This window comes from Hyperoodon ampullatus, assembly GCF_949752795.1.
Source record: "Hyperoodon ampullatus genome assembly, chromosome: 1".
Lineage (NCBI taxonomy): Eukaryota > Metazoa > Chordata > Mammalia > Artiodactyla > Ziphiidae > Hyperoodon > Hyperoodon ampullatus.
This window is the reverse complement of record NC_136914.1, coordinates 124113053-124139384: the sequence shown is the minus strand read 5'-3', so window position 1 is coordinate 124139384 and position 26332 is coordinate 124113053. Positions and strand designations below refer to the sequence as shown.

General features: G+C 40.1%; 1 protein-coding gene across 1 annotated transcript in view; it reads right to left on the bottom strand.

Annotated features, from left to right (window-relative positions):
- Positions 1 to 26332, bottom strand: part of FMN2 (formin 2) — a gene marked incomplete at both ends in the record, with an annotated part of 267482 nt that overhangs the window by 89204 nt on the left and 151946 nt on the right. Inside the window, one exon of the mRNA XM_079711279.1 lies at positions 12764 to 12825. Within this exon, the coding sequence (XP_079567405.1) occupies positions 12764 to 12825 (62 nt within the window). The remainder of the gene's footprint in view (positions 1 to 12763; positions 12826 to 26332) is intronic.

Sequence of the window (26332 nt, the reverse complement as noted above, 5' to 3'; positions counted from 1 at the left end):
AAAAGGTCTATGGGTCATACCAATGTCAATTTCCAGATTTTAACACTGTACTACACTTTTGTAAGATGTTATCACTGGGGAAAACTGGGTGAAGGCTACACAGGACCTCTGTGTACTATGTATGTTGTGTCCTGTGAATCTGCAATTATTTCAAAATAAAAACTTAAAAGAAAAAATCAACACAGCCCACTGCTCATCTGTTCCTTTATGTCCCCAAATACATTCCTCCTTTGAATATCCAATCTTAGTCCAGACACCCAGGAAAGAAGCCGATTTCGGTCTCTCCCCTCCCTCGTCCTGTTAGGCAACACTTCCTAGCTCATCAGCCCTGAAAAAACCTCAGGAGCAGACTTCCCCCTCTCCCATCTCAACGCCACATCCATCCCTGTCGGTCTCAGCCCCTCCCAAATCCAATTCCAACTCTCCTGTGGGCTACCTTCCTCCAACACAAAATTCCTCACCCCAGATCACTCTGCTCCACCTGCTGGGAAAGTCCTCATCTCTACTCTCAAGCTTATAAGAACATCTGCAAACAGCCCCAAACCTTGCCTCACTACGAAGATTACCCAGGGTTCCCCAAATCAAGTAACTGTCACCTCTTCAGCAACTGTCCTGTTCTTTCCACAGAACTCTGTCCCAGCACTTGTCACCTTAGCCTGTAACTATTTAGTTACGTACCTGACCCCCAACGTCTGATTTGGCAACCATCCATCTGATGGCTAGTTCCTCTTATTTTATTTGAATAAAAAACATGCATTTTAGGTACATTATAAATATAATATCCTTTCCTGTGTTGGACTAGGGACATCTCAGCAATTTCAAGGGGAAATGCTTCTGTATTATTAAACGACCACTTAAAATATACCTTTTACACATTACACATCCAAGACTTTATGGGTGGTCTCCATACTATTTGTTGACTTGTAATTCCTCTGATCGTGAAAACTAGCTTTTCAAGAGATATACATTATATAGTCCACAGACTAACATACTACAGTCCAACAGATCTTTCCTCCCAGGTAAAACAAACAACTGGAATTTCATTAAATGCCAAGGGCTGAGGGGAATTTACAAAATGATGGTCAAGGACACATAGCAATGGTGGTCAGAGACACATAGCAATCTCAAGTTGTATGTCAAGGACTGAATGGCTCTTCAGGGGACCTGAGATAACACTTAACCATTGGTAAGTAAACAAAGATTTCAGAGCCAAATATATATCTGGAATCATTCAACTTCCTAAATGTCAACTGAAAAAAAAACCCCACACAACCTAAAAGTTGAGGATTATGTTTTAATCGGGGACCTTACTGAGGACTCTAGCTCAGGATATAGCCTCTCAGATACTCTGAGGAACTGTTCCAAAGAAGTAAGGGGCTTTTTGCTGAAAAACAAAAACAAAAACAAAAACAAAAAAAACCACGTAGTTGAACATCAAAACATTACTGCTAATCACAAAAAACAGATATCTCAAGTTAATGATGTTAGTGCTTTTCTATGTACGGGAAGATGCCAGATCTAGGCCCATTGAAATTATTCCTTTGATGTGAACCTCAGCCATCTGGGGCCAGTGTCCTTTTTTTTCTCCACCCTAGATGTCTGGGGCAGCCACAGTGGCTGATGGCTTGACGGTGGGCAACATTCTTTGCTTATTGGATTGGCAGGAGACACTTTTTTTCCCCCAAAGTTAAGTGAAGGAAAATGGTAGGAACTTTACATCCTTATGAAGAGATTTGACTACTCCTTTAATTGATTAATTGCTGAGCTAAATGTTAGTTACTGCAATCATGGGCAACAAGGAGGGAAGGATGATGGACCCCTCAAGCAGAATGTCAAAACCATCCAATGCTATTCCTGTTCATGAATAATTTCAAGTCAGTTCTCTGTTTTGGAGTAACCAAGGTTCTTAGCAGGTACCTACAACAATCAACACTTGCTACCACTGAAATATCTCTACCATATATGACCATTCAGAGGCCAAACCTGCAACTCTTCTACAAAAACTATTACATTCCTAGACTAAGTACACTCCTCTACCATCAGCAGAATAAAGGGATTTAAAGAAGGTATAGCCCCGAGAAAACCATAATTCAAAAAGAGTCATGTACCACAATGTTCATTGCAGCTCTATTTACAATAGCCAGGACATGGAAGCAACCTAAGTGTCTATCGACAGATGAATGGGTAAAGAAGATGTGGCACATATATACAATGGAATATTACTCAGCCATAAAAAAGAACAAAATTGAGCTATTTGTAGTGAGGTGGATGGACCTAGAGTCTGTCATACAGAGTGAAGTAAGTCAGAAAGAGAAAAACAAATACCATATGCTAACACATATATATGGAATCTAAAAAAAAAAAAGTCATGAAGAACCTAGGGGCAGGATGGGAATAAAGATGCAGACCTACTAGAGAATGGACTTGAGGACACGGGGAAGGGTAATCGGGGACGAAGTGAGAGAGTGGCATGGACATATATACACTACCAAATGTAAAATAGATAGCTAGTGGGAAGCAGCCACATAGCACAGGGAGATCAGCTCGGTGCTTTGTGACCACCTAGAGGGGTGGGATAGGGAGGGTGGGAGGGAGGGAGACGCAAGAGGGAGGAGATATGGGAATATATGTATACGTATAACTGATTCACTGTTATAAAGCAGAAACTAACACACCATTGTAAAGCAATTATACTCCAATAAAGATGTTAAAAAAATAAAATCATATATACTTACAAATAAATAAATTACTTATATACACACACACACACACAATAAAAGAAGGTACAGCAAAGATTTACGGCACCAGCTTGGCACGAACATTCATCGTGGTTGCTAGCCAACGGCACCATTTCTCTAATGCCTGCCTGCTATCACGGAAAATTGCTGGGAAAGGATTAATGTATGTGTGCCAGGAGAGACTTCTCCCCAGGAGAGCTGAATAGTCTGTAATTGGACCAGAATTTCTCAGGGAAGTGTGAACTCTGGCAAAGGCATAACACAGCAATCATGCCTCTATTCTTGTCTTTCAAGCAGTACCTGTGCTCCCAGCTACAGACATGCCACATCTCCCCTCCCCAAACCCAACAGCCTTCATATTCTACTCTTTTTTAGGAGATAGGACTTAAAGTGCCTTATGATATATATTGTGTTAAACTATTATTTCGTTGAATGTTAACACTTGAATTACTTTATGATTATTAAAAATTTATGCATATTGCACCTACCCTGCAAAAGTATATTCTCCTTGCTGGGGGAGGCTGGGCAGCAATAGGTACCTAGCACATTTCCTAGAAGCATACTATAGACAAGAGCATAAATTGGAAAAGAAAATGTATAAGCATAAATTATTTTTCAAGGTATTAATATACACTATTATTTCTATATACATTATTTTAAACATTTAATTAAATATTCAATACTATATTTTAATAGGCACAATATACATAGCTTTCCAGAAATGGAGCTACCTGTTATATCTAAGAAAAACCTTACTTCAATTTTAGCAAGTGTTCACCAGTTTGGAAAATCCTATTGATGGTGATAAAAGTAATTTTAGCTGCTATATTCAAGGCAATTATAAATAAAAAGACAAATATTGGTATCCTTCATCATGTCTTCTGGTTCAATAATTTACAAGCATCATATAATATTATAGACTACTTTGTTATTTCTACTTTAGAGTGTAGACATTAGATCTTTAAAGTTATATATGTAGAAAAATTTTTATCCATGAATTTCTTCTCAGGATGGTAAAGGAAATGTGGACAAAGAATGTCGCTGCCATTTCAGTAAACAAAGGACGTGGCAGCCATCAAGCCATCCCCACGTGTGCTCCCTGAGGGGACTCAGGATGGAGTAAAGCAGGACACTGGCCCTAGGTAGTTAAGGTACACATCAAAGGAATGATTTCCATGAGGCCAGACGCTTGCATCTTCCCATAACACAGAATACACAGAAAAGTGCTGAGGTCGTTAACTTGAGATGTCTGTCTTTGTGATTAGCAATAATCTTTTGAAGTTCGACTACATGTTTTTTTCTCCTGTATATCTTGACTCTTCCCTTAGCTCTTTGGAACAGTCCCTCAGAGTTTTCTGAGAGGCTGTATTCCAGGCTTAAGTCCTCAGTAAGTCTGCCGAATAAAACATAATTCTCAACCTTCAGATTGTGCATATTTTTCAGTCAACAGAAACATAAATATTTGTTAGGAAAAGGAAGCACTGAATGGATAGGATTGAGAATTAACAGCCTGGTCTAAGGGGTACCCATCCAGGATGACTCATCCTTCTGCAGGAAGCTCCCTAAATAAAGAGACTCAAAAAGGAAAGTGGTAACACCGGAGCCTGACGAGCAAATGTCGCAACGTGAAGCGACACAGTAAATGTCAAGGGATTACTTCTTGACATTAGTAGTGGGTCTGGTAATTTGAAACAAGAGAGGGTGTGTGGGGAAAAGGAGGTCAGTAGCAGAAAGAAGCACCACAGAGTCATGAGCACAATCTCTCTAAGGCCCCTCAGGGATACACAAGGAAGCCAGTGACCTTGACGCTGCTGGCGAGGTCTACCCAAGCAGCTCCCCTGCTGTGCTTTACGTGGGAGAGCGGATTCTGTGACATGGCTCCAGAGACGTGGCTTTCTGTCCTGATGACGAGAAAGCAAGAGTCTTTATTTCAAATGTAAAAGTAAAAACTGACCCCAAATTAACTTTGTTAAACATCTGATCACAGTTCCTCTTTCTCCTTAAAATATATGCCATCATTTAAGTAATGATCAAAACCTCAATGTTTTTAAAAACATTGTTTAAGAGAACGTGTCAAAGCTAGTGCTTTGTTCACCATAAATAAATGCATTCATTTGGTAAATATTTCTTTGTAGTGCTTAGTGGGTTCCAAGGGAATATGATACTAAGGGAAAAAAGCAGACACAGAAGTTCCATGATGTTCCATGGAGGGGATGAGAGTAAATCCTGGGAATGTGTGTGGAACATCCAGGCTAAGTGTTCCAGAGGTGAGTTTGCTCTGCATTTATAACACGAGGGTTTATGACCCAGAAGAATGACAGAGGGGGAAGGAGGGCATGGTGAGTAGAAGTTTCCCATCTGAAGGCAGCTTTGTCAGTGCTTGTTCTAGTGGTGGGACCAGGAGGTTTTGAGAAGCAGAGGCCAAGTGGCTGGAGGGCAAACAGCTGGGAGAGCTGTTCTCTAATGAGTCCACCCTTGGATTTCACCAATCAAATTAAAATCTAATCTTAAAGTAAGGAGAAAAATGTATGTGAGCATTCCCGTGTCATTCATTTCCAGTGAAGTTGTGTTAATCATTCTAACTTTCATTTCCCAGGAATTCACTGGAGATAGTTTATCTAAGAGAAGCGCAGTTATCGAAAACTCAGTTGATACCTTTATGATGTGTCAGGCAATGTCACATCCCAGATGAACAGGAAAGAAACATAATTTCTGGATTTTATGAAGTCCATAGCATCAATCTGTAACTGATTCAAGACCTAAAGCTTTTCTTTTTTATTTCTGAAAATCACCTTAACCACGTTTACAGTTGAAAATGATCTACAGGGATTCCAGGAACCAACCCCAAAAAGCAATGAAATATGAGAATATGGTTTTCAAACAGCTCCATGGGGAAAGTCAGTAATCCTCTCACATTTGTTTGAAGAAACTAATGATTAAATGTTGTTAAAAACATGAATCCAGTAAAGACCTCTTGGAAGTGACAAGAACAGACAGTTAATCCAGTTCATTTTCACTAAGGTAACACAGTGCACACCTCTGAGGATGCTCCATCCTGTAAAGTGTGCCGGTTACTTTTCCAGATTGAAGTTTATGGTCTGTCAACCATGACAGTAAGTAAAGATCACCACCACTATGCCCATGAAATCCAATCCCGAGAAGTGTAAAGTTAAACCTCTAATTCTTGCTATCTTGCCTGCTTTTTTTTTCTCCTTCTAATTGGATTAGAGCTGTTTAATTACAAATGGATGGGGATTTTTTCTCCTTCTTTTTAATATTTTTTCTTGGACTGAACTTCTAATAAGATTCATTTCCAAGGTTTGGTTTTGTCTTACAATTTAAGATTTTTTTTTTCTGACTGTGAGATAGAGGGACCTGAATCTTAAAAAACAATTCAACAACCCAATCCAAAAATGGGGAGAAGACCTAAATAGACATTTCTCCAAAGAAAATATACAGACTGCCAACAAACACATGAAAGAATGCTCAACATAATTAATCATTAGAGAAATGCAAATCAAAACTACAATGAGATATCATCTCACACCAGTCAGAAAGGCCATCATCAAAAAATCTAGAAACAATAAATGCTGGAGAGGGTGTGGAGAAAAGGGAACACTCTTGCACTGCTGGTGGGAATGTGAACTGGTATAGCCACTATGGAGAACAGTATGGAGGTTCCTTAAAAAACTAAAAATAGAACTACCATATGACCCAGCAATCCCACTACTGGGCATACACCCTGAGAAAACCATAATTCAAAAAGAGTCATGTAATACAATGTTCATTGCAGCTCTATTTACAATAGTCCGGACATGGAAGCAACCTAAGTTCCCATCGACAGCTGAATGGATAAAGAAGACGTGGCACATATATACAATGGAATATTACTCAGCCATAAAAAGTAATGAGATTGAGTTATTTGTAGTGAGGTGGATGGACCTAGAGTCTGTCATACAGAGTGACGTAAATCGGAAAGAGAAAAACAAATACCGTATGCTAACACATATATATGGAATCCAAAAAGAAAAGAAAATGAATGGTTCTGAAGAACCTAAAAGCAGGGCAGGAATAAAAATGCAATTGTAGAGAATGCACTTGAGAATAGGGGTAGGGGGAAGGGTAAGCTGGGACGAAGTGAGAGAGTGGCATGGACTTATAAATACTGCCAAATATAAACTAGATAGCTAGTGGGAAGCAGCCGCATAGCACAGGGAGATCAGCTCGGTGCTTTGTGACCACCTAGAGGGGTGGGATAGGGAGGGTGGGAGGGAGACACAAAAGGGAGGAGATATGGGGATATAAATATATGTATAGCTGATTCACTTTGTTATAAAGCAGAAACTAACACATCACTTTAAAGCAATTATTCTCCAATAAAGATGTTAAAAAAAATTTGGGGGGGATTTGAAATAGCTGTAGAATCAAGCAGTAGGAAAGTAAAAGTCAAAGGTGAAAGAAATACGTAGTGCTAAAGTATTCTTAGGTTCTATCATTCCTGTAGAAATAGAAAAGTGAAATATTCTGGTTTTATTAACGAAGTGGTTAAGAATTATTTGTGTAAGACAGTGATAAATCAGGAATGATTTTAATCTCTAAGGGAACAATCTTTAAAAGTTAAATGGATAAGACACAAGCTAATAGATGGTAATGTTTTAAATAGGAAACAAAAATGATTAAACCCAAATAAAACATATAAGGGAAGAAATGTTATACTATAGAAACAAACGTTTGTATGAAACGAAAGATGATATAGCTATACTACTCAGACACTTTAAGGCTATAAACATTAGAGATGAAGACAAAATGCATCATCATGATTAAGCTGTCAATCCAACAGGAAGATATGAATCCTAAATCTCTATTTGTCAAATAGTCAAACTTCACAATATGTAGAGCCAAATTTGACTAAATGTAGACTTGAAGATTCCATATTTGTAATGTGAGACTTTAACAAACCTTCCCCACTGCTAAAAAAATATATATCAGTAACGATAGAGACTTTAACTACATGATTAGCAAACTTGATGTAACTGATATATATATATATATGGACTACTGTACTGTATTTAAAGGTGTATGTGAGGCCACTCTCACTTTCTGAGACAGACCACATTCTGTCTTTGGAATATGTATCTGTATAAATAAACCTGCTTTCACCTTAAAAAAAAAAAAAAAAAAGAAAGCAACGTTACTTTTTTTTTTTTTTTTTTTTGCGGTACGCAGGCCTCTCACTGTTGTGGCCTCTCCCGTTGCGGAGCACAGGCTCCGGACGCGCAGGCTCAGCGGCCATGGCTCACGGGCCCAGCCGCTCCTCGGCATGTGGGATCCTTCCGGACCGGTACACAAACCCATGTCCCCTGCATCGGCAGGCGGACTCCCAACCACTGCGCCACCAGGGAAGCCCGCAACATTACTTTTTACAGCAATATTTCTAAAAAGTGCAGCATTTGAAATAGCGATAGTCACCATTTTAATCTCTTTCATTGATAAAACCACACCAAGAGCAAAAATAGTACAATTCTCAGGTCATTCTTTAATTAATTAGTAATTATTTTGAATATTATATATAAGCCATAATGCTAAACATGGAATATGAAAATCCTACTGATAAGGAATTTATAGTTAAGTTAAAAGATAAGACATATGCACACATAACAATAATATAAATCAAAAAGAGGCAAGTGCCCAAGGAAAAGAAGATATAAAGCACAACAAGACTCCAAGGATGTCCTGCCTACAAAAGACATTATTGGAACAACCAGCAAAGCACTGGGAACTGAGGGTTAGATGACAGCAGTATATCAATGTCAATTTCATGATGGTGCTGGTTGCATTGTGGTTAAGTGTGTGCTACATTGTAGGAAATACACACTAAAGTACTGAGGGACTATCAAGCATAATGTTGACAATTTATTTGCAAATGATACAGAAGAAGAATTGTTCTTCATACTGTACCTGCAACTTTATTGTACCTCTGAGACTGTTTAAAAAGAAAAAAATTCAAATTTTTAAATGATGATTGTAAATAAAGTGGTATCATTCTAAATTTGACAAAAGTTTTAAAAATGTATTCCCTGTTAATTCATGTTGCCTATAAACACATGGATATTTACTCTGCTTCGTTCAGCAAAATCTTCAGACCCTTGAGGGGAAGGTCCAGTTTTAATTTAATTTACCTGGTGCACAACCTTTGTTACCTTCAATCCTACCAGCCTTAGAGACAGTTATTTGCTGTTTGACAATCTTAGATATTTTAAGTTCTATGCTCACATTTATTTTTATTTAAAAAAATCATAATAGTGTTGAATGGCCTAGAAACTTCTTTTTACATCCATTTGATGGTGACAAAAAGTTGATGTTCTCCTTATGAATTATTAGAAACCTTTTTTTAAAATGAGGAAATTGAAGCTGAAGAAGCATCAATAAGTCACTGGAGGTGTCCATGAGCTTGTGGTGCTGGAACCTGGGCCATGTTCCTCTGACTTTTCACCCGAGTTCCCTCCGTCACACGGTGTGTCCTTGCTCCTCCTGGAAGGTCCTGTCCAGTTTGCCCTGAGAGCCAGGAAATTCTGTGCCTCAGAGCACAGTCATCAGGAGGGGACCAGGGTCACCCCCAGCTCTGAGCTGACAACCTCTCTGGGTCAGTTCCCTCTTTTCTAACAACAGTACTTCTTCCTCCTAAGTCGGGGGTAAGGCAGTTGGAGGATTAAATATAAGGCACTTAGATCAGTGCTTGGTGTATAATAAACATTAAATTATTACAATTCTAAAAATCATATACCCTGATTTTTAAATGATCATGGCTCTTTTAGGAACTTAAACAACTGGAATGAAGGGATTTGAACAAATGCATTTTTCACTACTAGGGAATATGTATCTCAATTTTCTCTTAATTTAGGGGGAGTACCTTGGTTTGCTAGAAGCACGTTCATCACCTAACTGGAGAAGCCTTCATCCACCACTGTTGTCTGTCATTCAGAAAGTAACAGATATGTCTCAGTCTTCATCTCTAGAAAACTGAAGACTCTTATATGCCAATAGGTCCCTGGGAGTCTATCCTTAATGACCCAGAATTCTAAAAACACGTAAAAATTTTAAACTCTCATTTACCCTTTTCAAAGTTTCAACCATTCCACTTCTCACCACTTTCTGTGTAGAGCAGGTTACAGTAAGCTACCACACCCTCCTAGAAAGAATTGCTCATTACTTTGCATGTGCAGTCCTGTTATCACAAGGAAGTAAAACAGAACAAACATGTTCAATATGGATCCTTACTCATGATGCTGTCAATCAGTGTGAAAGGCAAAAAGTATTTGAAAACCATGTAACAGAAAGTCCAAAGGGGTCTTAGAACCAAGCCTACCAGCAGATTCCACTCATCAATTCATATATATATTCATTTAATGTTTACTGAATACTTTCTAAGTGCCCAATACTACCTAAATCTAAGTGCTGGGGACGTTGTCGTGGACAAAAGAAATAGTTCTGCCTTCTTTGGACCTGTATTTTAATGGATGTTACTCAGGAATTAGCATGAGTTCTGTCTGTATACGAGGCATATACAATTATCTTTTTTTTTTTTACATCTTTATTGGAGTATAATTGCTTTACAATGGTGTGTTAGTTTCTGCTTTATAACAAAGTGAATCAGTTATACATATACATATGTTCCCATATCTCTTCCCTCTTGTGTCTCCCTCCCTCCCACCCTCCCTATCCCACCCCTCTAGGTGGTCACAAAGCACCGAGCTGATCTCCCTGTGCTATGCGGCTGCTTCCTACTAGCTATCTACCTTACGTTTGATAGTGTATATATGTCCATGCCACTCTCTCACTTCGTCCCAGCTTACCCTTCCCCCTTCCCATATCCTCAAGTCCATTCTCTAGTAGGTCTGTGTCTTTATTCCTGTCTTACCCCTAGGTTCTTCATGACATTATTTTTTTTTCTTAAATTCCATATATATGTGTTAGCATACGGTATTTGTCTTTCTCTTTCTGACTTACTTCACTCTGCATGACGGACTCTAGGTCTATCCACCTCATTACAAATAGCTCAATTTCGTTTCTTTTTATGGCTGAGTAATATTCCATTGTATATATGGGCCACATCTTCTTTATCCATTCATCTGATGAACAACACTTAGGTTGCTTCCATCTCCTGGCTATTGTAAATAGAGCTGCAATGAACATTGTGTAATGGGTGCTTTAAGCTCCTCTACTGAAGACGGTGATCAAAACAATCCAGCCCATTTGTACCGAAACTAGTATCACTGTGAACCACTCCCACCAAAAAGTGATTGTTTTCCTGACACAGTGGAAGTCTGAACCATCAAATTTAAAGACATCAACAACATAAAGAAAACCACAAGTGTAACCAGTGTCATACGGTACTGGTTCTCCTTTCACGGGGTATGACAGTAAGAAATTCTGGGTAGCTATCTGGTTTGTCCAGAGTCAGAAATTTATATTTTGTGAAAGTAATTTACTTTGAAAGGCTAAAAACTCCCAAATAAAATACTCTAAATCACTGCAAAATAAACTTCCCTCATAAATATAGTTGTCCCCAATGTTCTCTATTTTTTCTGTATATGTTTCTGCACATGGATATACCAGCTTAAAATAAAACATTCATGTGTCTTCATATAATATACAGACATGTATCTTATGTATCTACATAAACGCATGTACATAGTATATGGAATGTGTGCACGAGATACACATTGACACACACACCAATGTCACACCGTTAAGACCTGTTGAAGGAATTACTCTCCCTGGTGTTTCCTCCTTTCGTCCACCTGGTTCTTGGTTGAGAGAGGGCTGGCAGGAAACACTCTAGAGAAATGAAAGCTCTCTGTACCTCCAAATGGTTCCATTTTTTCCAGTTTCCATCATGTACTGAGTACCAGGTAACAAAACACTCACGCCCTCCCTCTCCGCCTCATGATCGAGTCACGTGCCTGCACCCACGATGGGGACCAGGTGCCAGAGCTACATCACCCATGGACTGGGTGACACGCCAGGAGAAATCCCGGCCTCAAAGGGACACCGCATGGACGCACGCTTTAAAAGTACCAAATCCAAAAAAAAAAAAAAAAGTACCAAATCCAAGAACGGACAAGCAGGTGGAACACACTCTCCTCAAGGGAGTGGTCAGGGACGGGGGTCTGACTCCTGCCCACCACACGTGTCTCCAGAGCCAGAAATTACTTGACTGGGTACAGAAAAGCCCAGGACCAACCAAGACCAGGCCCCAGAGAGCACAGAGGTTTAAATACCAGCCAGACCACAGGCAAGAACAGAAACAAAATGAAAACCATAGGGGCACACGGAGACTTTCTCCCAGATACAATCCAGCACACTGAAGAGAATCTCTTTCTCACTACGTGAATCAATGTCATTTAATGCTGTGCCCCAGCTACAGCCATTTCATGCAGCCCTGCCCGGACTGCACTTCTGAGAGCACCATGCCCTGGTCATTCTCCTCATTCCTGGTCCCTGCCAACTTTTTAAGTGAAAGTGCTACTAGAAGAAAGACACGATGTCCTGCCACTCAGTCAATGAAACTCCGGCAGATAGAGAAACAGAGTCAAAATGAATTAAATCCCAGGCTCAGCACCAACACGGCCTGTGTGACCTTGGGCAGGTTGTGTGGACTCTCCATGCCAAGTTTCTTCATCTGCAAAAGGGGTAATAATAGCAGCTACTGATAGTTTCCATGTGAAGATTAAATGCATCAGCACGTCACACTATACTCCTCTCAAATTAGCCTCCGCCTAAGTATTGATTATATTTCAAAAGAGGGAATCTGAAAGACCTCATGTACAACATGGTTTGAATCACAATTTTTAAAACTATGAGACCACACATTTATTCAATATTTTCCTAGAAATTATTTTTACAAACCCACAGTTATGTAAATTCAGTGCCCCCGTAACAAATTTCTTCAGAGGACATGGAAGCAATGAGCCTAGACGTATATGTTGTTACATCCTCACACATAAAATTTCCCTGTTACTCACATTCTCATAGAGAGCTTGAAGGGTCTCCAGGTCAACCACAGAATTGTCCAAGTTCACCACAGCTGCACAAAAAAGACAAAAGAAAGAATATAAATTGCCATAAGCCAGCTGTGAAAAGCTCCAACCACCTCAAACAATAGTGACCATCCACAGAGTGGAGTTCATACCCGGCAGGTAGAGGATGGGGGCTCTGCCTTCACGGCAGCCTCCTGTTGGGTACCCCCCAGGCCGAACTGGCATTTCAATGGGTCAGGTGTCAAGTGTCAAAGCTTTCAAGAGCTCCACAAATACAAAATCCCAGGAAGAGGGCCCAATGGTCACAGAGAAACTGTGTCTGTCTCTTTCATGACTCACCTGAATGAATTTGAAAAATCTGCTTAATACCAGAAAAATAGGCAAATCACTCATGTTACTGTCACATCCTGGGTTTGTTTTTTTTTTTTTTTTTTCGCGGTACGCGGGCCTGTCACTGTTGTGGCCTCTCCCGTTGCGGATCACAGGCTCCGGACGTGCAGGCTCAGCGGCCATAGCTCACGGGCCCAGCCGCTCCGTGGCATGTGGGATCTTCCTGGACCGGGGCACGAACCCGTGTCCCCTGCATTGGCAGGCGGAATCTCAACCACTGCACCACCAGGGAAGCCCACACATCCTGGTTTTACACCAATAAATGTACATATCTTCTAATTTATGTAAAGACTTTTGACAAAGGTTAAATCTAATCACTAAACTGGTAGACTAATATGGAAACAGCAGGTACATTTCCTGTTTCAACTTTTTAAATTGTTATAATCAAAGAAAAATTCTTTGATTATGGTATTGAGATTGGCACAGATGCATCCTTAAAAATCCATCTTTAATATACAAACTGCCCTGCTTATACAAGGAAGAAGTGGAATGGATAATCAAAAACTGGAAATGTGTTTTTTTTTTTTTTTTGAGGTATGCGGGCCTCTCACTGGTGTGGCCTCTCACGCTGTGGTGCACAGGCTCCGGACGCGCAGGCTCAGCGGCCATGGCTCATGGGCCCAGCCGCTCCGCAGCATGTGGGATCTTTCTGGACCGGGGCACGAACCCGTGTCCCCTGCATCGGCAGGCAGACTCTCAACCACTGCGCCACCAGGGAAGCCCTGGAAATGTGTTCTTAAATGCATTTTTTGGCCTGGGAAACGTACTGAATTTTGGAATTGGTGTGTTTTATTACTTAATTTAGGTGTAGGTTAACCAAAAGCATTTTGCATTAGTTGTGCACAAATTAGCCCGAAATGAGGTGAATTTGCTCTGATCAAATATGTGCCAAGTAATCACTGAAGCTGTTGTGGGATTAAAGATTTCTGGGAGAAAAATCACAGAGTGGATAATCAAAAAGTGGTTAGACTTACTTTGATAACTGTGGCATTTCACAATGCTTTTTCCTCAAAGTTTAAAGTACATGACACATTTTCTAGTTGACTCTGGCAAAATCCCAAGAAAGAATTAAGAAAGCCAAATTCAATACTGAAACACAGGATGGATAAGAAATCTCACCAAGATAATTTAGAATTTCTGTCTGGAGATAGGAAGTGAGTCCAGATTCACGAAAAACTATCATATCAACTAGAATATAATACTTCTAGCCTAATAATATTCCCCTATATCAATCTCCAAAAAAATTAGGTCTCAAGTTTAAATCTAAGAATTAAGATTTGCAATCAAATACTTTTTACTCTTAAACCATATAAGGCAAACATAACCACAAACTGCTTAATGTTTCAAAGTAGTAAACCATAGCCCAACTATGACTAAATTTCAAAAGCTAATTAAAAGGGATTAACAAATGATTTTCACTAGAGGTAATATGGCTAAAAATACTGTAACAAAATACATAAAACTAAAATAAAGATATCATCTTCACGCATGGAATTACCATTTTTAGATTACATTCATGCAGAGTCTAGCCCTTAAGGAGACTCTTAGAGTGAATCCAAAGTTCTCTAACTTTGGAATTCATTAGCTAATAACCCAGTATTTCTATATTCCTTGGGAGATACACCGAGAGATCTACAGGAAACTATGGAGGAAATGCTAGTCGTCCACTTAACACAAGGTTTCATTTTCAGAACAAGGAAAAGAAACACAATAAAATCATTCATGTTCAAGTCAAAAGTCATAAAAGATACGATTAACCTCTGACTTTATTATTTTATTATTTATTTTATTTATTTATTTTTTTTTTGCGGTACGTGGGCCTCTCACTGTTGTGGCCTCTCCCGTTGCGGAGCACAGGATCCGGACGCACAGGCTCAGCGGCCATGGCTCACGGGCCCAGCCGCTCCGTGGCATGTGGGATCTTCCCAGACCGGGGCACGAACCCGTGTCCCCTGCTTCGGCAGGCGGACTCTCAACCACTGCGCCACCAGGGAAGCCCTGACTTTATTATTTTAAAACAGTATTATTTCTACAAGTTTTCCCTACATGAAATATTACTTGTAAATATACTGAGGTTTCTCATATTTTATCTCATGCAATGTTACGTGCCAAAGAATATTTTTATAAATGTCACATGGTCCTAAGCAATTCCTCAAAAAGTCCTAATCCATGAAATGTCATTTTTTAACCATCCACAGGAAATCTCAATGGAAAGCCACACTGCTACTACTTTACCACATAATTTTCCCTTAATTGGCTTCACACGTGAGAAATGAAAGACACAGGGACTAGATGAGGGGAAATACCATTCATTCATGTTTGTTTATAACTAGTCCTGCCCCTCCTTCTCCTCCCCGCCACCAGCTTAAAAGTTTGGCTCATTTTAGGTTAATATAGAGAGTGATGTCAGCCATTTGTTTAATGTAGTGATGAGATATTTAAAATATGAATCAATTCTTGACAACTAGTCACTTGACCATATGGCAAAAGTGTTAAATATATCTGTACTGGTTAAAAATTGTTTTCAGCTGTAAAAAGGATGTCTGAGTAAACAATGACAAACAAAATTGAGATAGGTTGGTACTGATTCAGGGACTACAAACAGGTTAGGGCCAACATTTTTTAATGGTCTTTTCCTCAAGTGGAAAAATGGCAGCCATGGCTCCATTGATCACTCTCACATTCCAGGCAAAATGAAGAAGGAAGAAAGGAAGCAACAAGAAGGCATGTGTAATGCCTATTCTTAGCAGATGTCTCCTTATGTCTCTCTGGCTAGAGTAGTTTCCCATGATTACCTAGAATTGAGGAGAAGCTGAAAAGTGTAGATAATGTGGACAAGCTGCTATCTCTAAGAAAACAGTGTTTTTTTAAATTTTTTTTAAATTTTTTATTTTTTTATTTTTTGCTTTATAACAAATTTAATCAGTTATACATATACATATGTTCCCATATCCCCTCCCTTTTGCGGCTCCCTCCCACCCTCCCTATCCCACCCCTCCAGGCGGTCACAAAGTACCGAGCTGATCTCCCTGTGCTATGCGGCTGCTTCCCACTAGCTATCTACCTTACGTTTGGTAGTGTATATATGTCCATGCCGCTCTTTCACTTTAGAAAACAGTGTTTTAAAGCTCCAGCCTAAGTAATCTCTGAAACACTCCCTAACTTCCATAGCTCATCCTGACCTTCCCAGCCTCTTGATTCTACCCTTTAATACAAGTCACCTGATACATTTCAGATATTCCCTCTTTTGTATGTGAGTATGTGCTCTGTCCCTCCAAGGAGATTTTGAAGAGTGTGATAGCAAACATGTGTCTTAGGTATTATCAGCTTACATCAGAGTGTTCCACATATAGTAGAAAACTGAAAAGATTACAGTGCAAAAACCAGAAGTTATTACTGAACCTTCGGAGAGAAGACATAACAGCCAAGCTTAAGAAAGACTCACTAGAAGCCACGTATTTGCATTATCAGTTCCATAAATCCACAGAGGCAGCAACACCCAAGAAAGCAAAAGGCAAATACCAGCACGGGTAGCAGTGCTGCTCACACAGTACCACGAGCATAACGGCCCGTGTGATGATGAGGGAATCTGGCACTGAGTCCTACAAGGTAAGAGAAAGATGTTTCTGGGGGGAGAGGTCTCCTCCTCCGCTTCACATCTGCAGTCTTTGGGGGATGAAAATGGTCAGTGTTTACTCATTCAGGAGTTTCTAGTACTGTCTTTAACTGTCCTGCCAGGGGATATAAAAAGAAAGAAAAAAAACACCAGTTTGGTGGAAAGGCCTAGAAACTTGAATTAGAAAATTCAAGTAAATTTTTACTTGAAACTCAATAAAGCACATAAACATCGGCTGCGGGCATGTCGCTGTACCACATGATGGCAGTGGAGCCAAGGGTCACACGCAGCGTCCCTTTATACGGAAACACGATGCGCTGACACCTGCCTGAGAATCTGCTCACCCAGGAGTTACTCTAAAAACTGTCCAAATGTATGACTTAACAAAACTTTCCTAAAGATGCAGTCAAGCAACTTTTAAAATTTTGTTGGCTTTGCTTGGCTTAACTGAACAAACCCAACAATTTATTAAAACTAACATTTCTCAGAGAGAGGAAGGCACTTGGGACCATCTTCATTTGAATATTTCACACTTGAAAATGAAACCAAGCAGGACCCTGCGGGGCCCTCCCGCGTACAAAAGCCTTTCCGTGTCCCCCGTTTCTTGTTTGCAGGAGAAAGGCTTCAGCCTCCGAGACCTTCCCTGAGTTACTAATGAAAGTGAGAGAACAAAGGAAAGGCAGTTGGGAAACAGGAGTGCGGCTGGCGCAGCGCCGGCCAGGGTCCCAGTTCCCCCTCAAGAGACGTACTTAACAATCTGACACACACGGAACTCTGAGCTCTTCTACAGGGGCTGGGGCCCCACCCGGTGGAGGATGGTGACTTCAGGCTGAGCACAACTACAGGGACCCCAGACTGGTTGGAACCACAGGGCTGATGATGGACATTCCCGGAGCCCCACCTGGTTATCTCCCCACCAACCAATCAGAGGAGGGTCACACACCCGGCAGCCCTCCCCCCAGATTTTGCCTATAGAAACTCTTCCCCCCAAACCATCAGAGCTTTTTGAGCCCGAGCCACGCATTCTCCTTGCTTGACCCTGTAACGGAACTTTCTCTGCTCAAACTCCAATGTTTCGGTTTGTTGGGTTTGTTTGGCACATGGACTTGGGTCCGACAACAATAAGATGACAGGAAACACTACATTTGCGTTCCTTACACATCCCAGCACCAAACACGCTCGAGCTCCTGGTCACAGGTGCACAGGCACACCCTTCAGCAGGAAACTAGCCAGAAGACACATTGGGTTAGGGTTTGGGAAACACACAAGCTCTTGAATAATACTTGAAGCAATTCTGGATTACCTAAAGAATACAAAACATTTGTATTCATCTATGAAGGAAACAGAGTATCTTCTTGAAAACATTTTCATCCGTTCATTGAACAAATATTCTCAGAGTCCTAAGTGTGGACCAGACACTCCTCTCAGCCCTGACAGACATGCTTCTTGTCCTTGAAGAGTTTACACTTTATTACCAAGCAATTAAAATGCTGTATGCCCTGGAAAGGAAGAAAATTGTAGTTTTATAACATCCTGTAATTTAAGAATCGTATTCATTTATACTATCCTCTCTTTTCAGGCAGCTTAACCAGGTGGCAGACAATAAAATGCCAGAATTCTATAGATTTTGTACTTAGGCTACATAGAGAAAGGCTTTCCTATTGGAAAATTTAATCTGACACCCAATCCACCACTGGTGCATCTCAAGCGCACCTGCTTCTACAAGGTTAGCAACCTAAGTGACTAAGTCAGTGGGCCTCACTGACAAGAGCTGCATAAGTTAAACTGTCAGCAAGTGTTTTTGCCTAAGTCAGTATGGCACCTGCTTTTATGGGCAGGGGAAGAAGATGAATATCAAGACTATGCTACTGGAATAAAATCTTTAAATGCAAACATGACTGCCACGGTAGACCTTTTAATCTAGCGATACTGTATTTCACTTCTGTTTTTGGAGAGGTGTGTTGACTGGACCATACTGGTACGACTCAGGGCTTATCTCAACTATTTAGATAAGATTTACTTGGGGACTTCCCTGGCGGTCCAGGGGTTAAGACTACACACTTCTCCTGAAGAGAACGTGGGTTTGATCCCTGGTTGGGGAACTAAGATACCACATGCCACATGGTGTGGCCAAAAAAAAAAAAAAGAAAGAAAAAAGTAGATTTACTTAAAAAAAAAAAAGATTTACTTGACTTTGGCAGGTGACAAAATCTAGGGTGTGGGATAAAGGAGGAAGAAGAAAAGACTGGCACATCGCAGATAGTGTTTATGTTAAGCATAGTGTATAAATGACCAAATAGTTTCAAACAGTGCATGGCACTTTGTGTAAAACAGCCACTGTCTGTTGAATGTTTTCCATAAACCAGCACTGCAAAACATCCTTTATTGCCCATAGTCCTTTACTGCCCCAAATGGACTTCACCTTCCAGCTTAGGTAAACATTTATACTCATAAAAAAGAGCTTAGTGAGTCTCCCTTGATTAGGGCCCTAACTCTGGGATCACATTTGCCACTGTTTTCTAGCACACGCTCTAAAAGAGCAACAGTGTAAAATTTTACTTTGAATGTAAGCATACATATTGCTCCATAAGTAGAGAACATATCAGAAATTTAAAATTCCTTATGCCAAAATAACTTTCACACAGATAATCATACTTTTTTCAGTATAATTTACACAAATACATCTGACTTTGAAAGAAACCCAGAACAGAAAGATTGAATTTACAAACACAGTGATAATTATGATTTTAAAGAAAAAATTTCCTTTTAAAAATAATTCACCTAAACATACAGTTAAATACCTTCCTTACTATATTATATATGAGCAACTACATATTGGCACACAGGTTAAGGTAGGGGAAGTTTAGTCACTGAAAATTAAAAATGCATCAAAAAATAAATATATGTATATTTATAACTAAATAATTCAGAAAGGCTAAAAAATGAAGAGAAGTGAAATTATGCCCAGCACATGCAAATCAAAAAGGCAAGGGTTATGATCTTGATATTTGACAACTTAAGATTCAGGCCAGGAACATTATGTGAACAACAAAACAATGAAAAAAGGTATTTTTAATGCTAACGGCTACAATTCCCAATGAAATTATAATAGATATGAATTTATGTCCCCCAAAACACAGGTGCAACCTTTATAAGAAAGAAACTACAAAATATTGACAAGGAGAGACAGACAGACAGACACACTAACAATGGGTAACTTTAATAAACCACTCTGGTCAAAACAGATCAAGAAGAAAAATACAACTAAGGATTTAGAATATATAAACAGAAAAGACTGTTATCTTATAGTTACATACTGAACTTTGTATTCTAATAAAAGAGTATACACTTTCTTTTCAAGGCACATGAAATATTTATGAATATTGACTATTAAGTCGCAACAAAAATGCCAAGCAATGTCATAATACAAACTTATTTCCTAATCCCACATAATAAACTATTAATGGATTAAAAAAAAACTCCGTTGTGAACTTGTAACCTATGACTGAGAAGATTAGAGCTTACACACCAGAACTTGACATGTTATGGTCGTTCCTTTCATTGTATTACAGATGGTTTTGACTAACAACTTGGGTCTCAGGACTACTTTTCCAAAATATTTAAATGTACGAAAAATCTAAGGAACATACATGATATTTATCATGATCCACCTGGAATAATTTCGGGTTTACTTAACTCAACATGTAATTAATATGTGCAAAATGTGAGGGGCTGGTTCATGTGTGTGTGAAATCACATTTGCTCATTTGTTCAGTTAATGAAGTTTTTCTGTTTTCTCTGTCAATGTATGAATTTGCGTGTAAGGGTTAGTTTGATGTTTCATTGTTCAGAGGAATGAGGGGTCAGTAAAATAACATAATCATGGGAGGAGTTTCCAACATTAGGATTTCTTTGATGTGATTTTAATAAATAAAAAGTTGTTTCCAAATATAACACTAAAATTTAGAAACTTTCTCCACGTCCACACCTACTGCCTCATTGACCAGTGACCTCTTCCAACCATCACAAAAATTTACTAAAGTCCTTGCCTTACCTGCTTCTGTACATAAATAATTCCATGAAAAATTCAACCATTAAAAGCAATCAGACTTTGAATTTCACAACCCACATAAAGATTCTTCTGCTTCCCACTAGCTAGCTATTTTACATTTTGTAGTGTTTATATGCATTTTTGTTTGTTTCTTCCTTTCAAGGGGACAGAGTCCATCTGAACATGTCTGTATAGGGAAATGAGTGCTGGTGGCTAAAATACTGTTAAACACTTAAGAATTCAGTCTCAGCTGCAATCACAATCCTCACTGTTCAAGAAGAAACAAATTCCTGTTGCTAAATTTTCCAAGACTGTCGCACCTCTTTCCAGCTGAGGGGAGGGGAGAGGAAGGGCACTGTCCTCACCGGGCAGGATACCACACAGAAAACGCATCCAGGATCCCTTTATGGCACAGAATGAAAGACAAAGTTCACACGGGGAACTTGGAATACGGTTTTCACACTAAGCTTTTCCCTTAAGAAGCCACATGCTGCATTACCCGATGGTTCTAGGAATGCAATCCCAGGCACCGTGAGCCCAGTGTCACGAGCCATCTGATAAATGGCTGAAGTGCCGATCCTCCTACTCCGCTCACCCCAGCACTCTCAGACCCTCACTCACCTCAGAGGATAAAGACTGGGCAGCATCTGCAGAGCGACCTCTTTGGGCTAAAACAGCACGTCAAGACACAAACGACTTTATAGAATTCAGTTTTAAAATACAAACATGACTCCAGTTATCCAAGGGGCTTTCTCTTGCCCCCAAATAACAGTCCAAATTCCCACCCATCTCACGGATTATGCAAAAGATATATTTTCGCAAAAACAACAACAACAAAAAGACTAGCTTATGGAACCTCTCCATCACAAAGCTGCTGTGAGTCATTATGTGCTCACAGCTGGGCCCCCGTGGCCCTGGGCCAGCAGTATCTTCAACAGGCACCCGTGATTGTAAAGGAGAGACTCGGGTCACAGGGGAGGTGCCCAAGGGAGCTGCAGATGGGACTGCAGGCCGCACAGAGCTTACATCTGGGGGCAGAGGGGCAGCAAAAACAAACACAAACAAGACTTGATAGTAATTCAGACAGTATGTGCAGTGAAGGAAAGGAAGACTCACACTCAAAGCTCATTGCTTCAGAAAAGCCCCAGGTACTGTGTTTCTCCTTCCCACAAAAGTATAATTCAGAAGTCCAGTTGTGGAACAACGTCATAAAATATAAGCTAAGTGCAACCTAAGGGTTTTTGCTGGGCCTGTAATGAAAGGCTTATAAATCATTTTATCTTGATTCAATAATCTACATGTGACTTAAAATGATGAGGTCTTTTTATAAGAAACTCTAAATAATGAATTTATATTTTAAATTAAAACATATTCTCAGCAACATGGATGAACCTGGAGATGATCATACTAAGTGAAGTAAATCAGAGAAAGACAAATACCACATGATATCATTTATATGTGGAATCTGAAAAAAATGGTACAAATGAACCTACTTACAAAACAGAAACAGATTCACAGACATAGAAAACAAACTTATGGTTACCAAAGGGGAGGGGGGAGGGATAAATTAGGAGTTCGGGATTAGCAGATATACACCACTGTATATAAAATAAACAACAAGGTCCTACTGTACAGCACAGGGAACTATACTCAGTACCTTATAATAACCTATCATGGAAAAGAACCTAAAAATGTATATATATGTATAACTGAATCACTTTGCTGTAGAGCTGAAACTAACACAACATTGTAAATCAACTATATTTCAATAAAAACTTTAAAAAACAAAGTTTATCAGAAAAAAAGACAACTGCTATAAACACTAAAGCAACCACTAAAGAGAAAATAAAAAGTTCTATTGACAATAAGCAAATAAAGGAGATCATTTGCATCTTTTAAAAATAATTCAATTAAAAGCATGTTCTGACATTAAATTTCTGAAAGTAGGTTTCCATAAAAGTGCCTGTATCTCACATGCACTTTTCTCCCCAACCAGGCCACATCGATGACAAGGTCACACCAATGACAAAGTCATGGAGCCCACTGGGTGGAGCCCACTTTCTTCTCAAATTTCTGACCCTCAGTGACTCTTCATTTCAATGAAAACTGTTCACTAAGCCACCCAACAGCATTGACTACATTTTTTTTTTTTTTTTTTTTTTTTTTTGTGGTACGCGGGCCTCTCACTGCTGTGGCCTCTCCCGTTGCGGAGCACAGGCTCCGGACGCGCAGGCTCAGCGGCCATGGCTCACGGGCCCAGCCGCTCCGCGGCATGTGGGATCCTCCCAGACCGGGGCACGAACCCGTGTCCCCTGCATCGGCAGGCGGACTCTCAACCACTGCGCCACCAGGGAAGCCCGACTACATTTTTAATGTCTTGATAACTACACTAAATGGATCTTAAAATTCCATACACCATATGAAGAAAACACTTAAATGTTAAAAAAAAAAAAAAAAAAAAAAGCATGAAGCAATTTCCAAGTGAACCTTGTAAACTTGAGTTTCATAAAGAAACCAGGCACTAGAAAACCTACTGGGAAGAAACAACACTGGCCACACTGAACCCAACTTCTGAGAATATTACAAAAATAAACAAAGGATTATGAATAATCTTTCTTATGGTGGACAGAAAATGTTGCTGGCCAGTCCAGTCAACAATGTATGTGGCTGTGAGCCACTGCAGCTGCCCCCAGCGGTGCACCTCAGGGGACTTGAGGTGGAGAAAAATAGGACACTGGCCCAGACAGCTGAGGCACACATCAAAGGAATGATTCCCATGAGCCCAGACTCTGGTATCTTCCCATACACAGAAAAGCACTATAATCATTAACTTGAGATGTCTGTTTTTTGTGATTAGCAGTAATATTTTCATGTTTGACTACATGTGTTTTGTTTTGTTTTTCCAGCAAAAACTCCTATATGCCCCAGCGCCTGCCCTACCTCTTCGGACAGTTCCTCAGAGTATCTGAGAGGCTGTTTCCCAGGCTCTAGTTCTCAGTAAGGTCCCCAAATAAAACTTAACTTGCAACTTGTAGGCTTTGCATTTTTCTTCAGTCGACATTATGGTAATTAATAGGCAAGTGAAAAAGCTTGCATCTTCAAGAAAGAAATTAGAAATTCTATTAAAAAAGAAACCTGGAGTCTGTAATCTACAACTTATTTGGTAGAAATTTCATAAGAAAAGCATTATTCAGTGGCAGACAGTGGGGTAAAAAACTGCTCCACAAGTAGGCTACCAGAATACTCGGGGAAAGAGTTACCACAAAACATTCTACAAAGTTCCAACAGTTCAGAAAGGGTATTTCCAGGTTTTTTAAGTGTTCTTATACTTTACACTCAAAGCTAGAAACTAGTTCACCTTTCAGGAAAATAGTATGTTGAAGCAGGAAACAGAAGTCTCTGTCCGTGTACTTAGATTCTGCTCATGTCCATCACCAAGGTTCATTTCACCACCAAAGCCTAACTCCTTCCCTCCGCTGTCTTCCCTGCCACCAGGACCCACCAGTGACGCATATGGAATGTGGGTGACACAAAGCACAGAGACGATAATAAGAAAGCACACAGTTACAGGAGACCCCGGCCTTTAAAGACCCAAACAAACTGCTCTCCTTGCAGATAAAGCACCAGCCAAAGATGCAGCCACACTTAACTTCTAAGAGCTGCTATTACACATAATTCTCATATTTGTCTCCATTCAGAAAAGAGAAATGGACACAGCCCAGTATTAACTCAGCATTTCAGTAATACTGATGGAAAACCCAAGCTAAGAACAATCGAATCTGCCGTGGTTACTTGCCCCCTGAACCTGAACCCCCATTTCTCCCCTCCTACCTCTCGCTTGAGAATTCCACCACAGGGCACAGCTCCTGCATTCTTCTCCCTCTGCTGTCTCCTGGGAAAGCCTTGTAGTGGAACCCCCCAGAGCCACGAAGGAGGAAAAAGACCTTCACATCCTCCTGGCTCCTTGGGTGGCCAATCTGGTGTTTCAAACACTCCCAAAGCCTGAAAACACACCTCATTCCCTAAGGATCCCAGGAAGGGGAGGACAACTAATACTGATTCTGTGTGTGTGCTCATGTGCACGCATGTGTGAATGTGTGTGTGAGTATCTGTGTGTGTGTGTTTGCATGTGAACATGCATGCACGTGTTTACAGGAAATAACTCATTTAATAGCCCTTTTTACTAGTGAGGAAAGTGAGGAACAGAGATGAAGAAATTTGCCCAGGTTTACTTACCTAACCAGTGGCAGGGCTGAGATCCAAATCTGTCTTTGACTGGGTGGCTTAAACAGCAGGAATTCAGGTCTCAAGGTTCTGGAGACTGGAACTGGGGCAGATTTTCTTCCTGGCTCACAGAGTCCTGGTCTTTCCTCCTCTTCTTATTAGGATGCTAATCCCATCATGGGGGTTCTGCCCTCTTGACCTCACCTAAACCTGATTATGTCCCAAAGTCCCCACTAAACACCATCACATTTGAGGTTAGGAGTCCAATGCAGGAATGGGGGTGGGGTGGGATGGGTTAGGGCTTGAACATTCAGTCCATAAGAGAATCCAGGGAGCCTGGCCCCAGAACTCACGCCCTCATCATTGCTAGACTACACTAGAAAGTGGAGAGAAACCCAGGGAAGCAAAGACACTGAGAAGAAATAATATGCTTAGACAGTGAGTCTGAATGAAAGCAGGCACTCCCAAGGACCACAATAGGGGGATATCCTGTATTTCCCTACATACTCTCTGAGCAACTGGTACCTAAAAGAGAGGCACAGAAAGTTCCACCTCTATGTACCACCAGACTTACAATAATCACAGTATGCTTCAGTTATTTGATAACCTTAGCCCAGATTACTTTTTCTATAAAAATTTTGTTTGGTTCAATCAAGAATAAACAACTCCACTAATTTATAATTTTCTTTAAAATATTTTTACTCACTTAATTCACAGATATGAAAAACAGTCCATAACTTCATTTCTCTAAGGAACAGAGTCAATAATCAAACAAGGGAATTTGTATAAAATGACACAAAGCAAGAAACCAAATTTGCTAAATTTATCTTGTGCAAAGTTTTAAAACTCCATATTGGTAGGAAAAAGTGTTATGTACTCCTGCCAGTTCTGTTTTTGCATATTATTAGATAACACAGGTCCTCACTCTGAAACAAGCTAACATGAACTCGGAGTCAGGGGGACAGATGCCCTTATTAAGGGGAAGTCACGGACACAATGATCTATAAGCCTCAATTCCCTTAACTGCAAAATGGAAATTAACCCCCTTCCTCTGGACCATTTTACACAACTATCAGTAATAATCGGGGGAGGGGGTGGGGGTAAAATTCAAACCAATACTGAGTGTCGTCTCTTTGGATCCTGATAGAAAAGTTTCAGAATGTGTATCCTGCTTGTCAACAGCAATTATCTTTCTAAGCACCTGCTGCCTTACGTAATTCCTTCCTATACAGTTATCAGGACGAGGCTTCTCAGCTCTGAGCCCCTTTGAGCC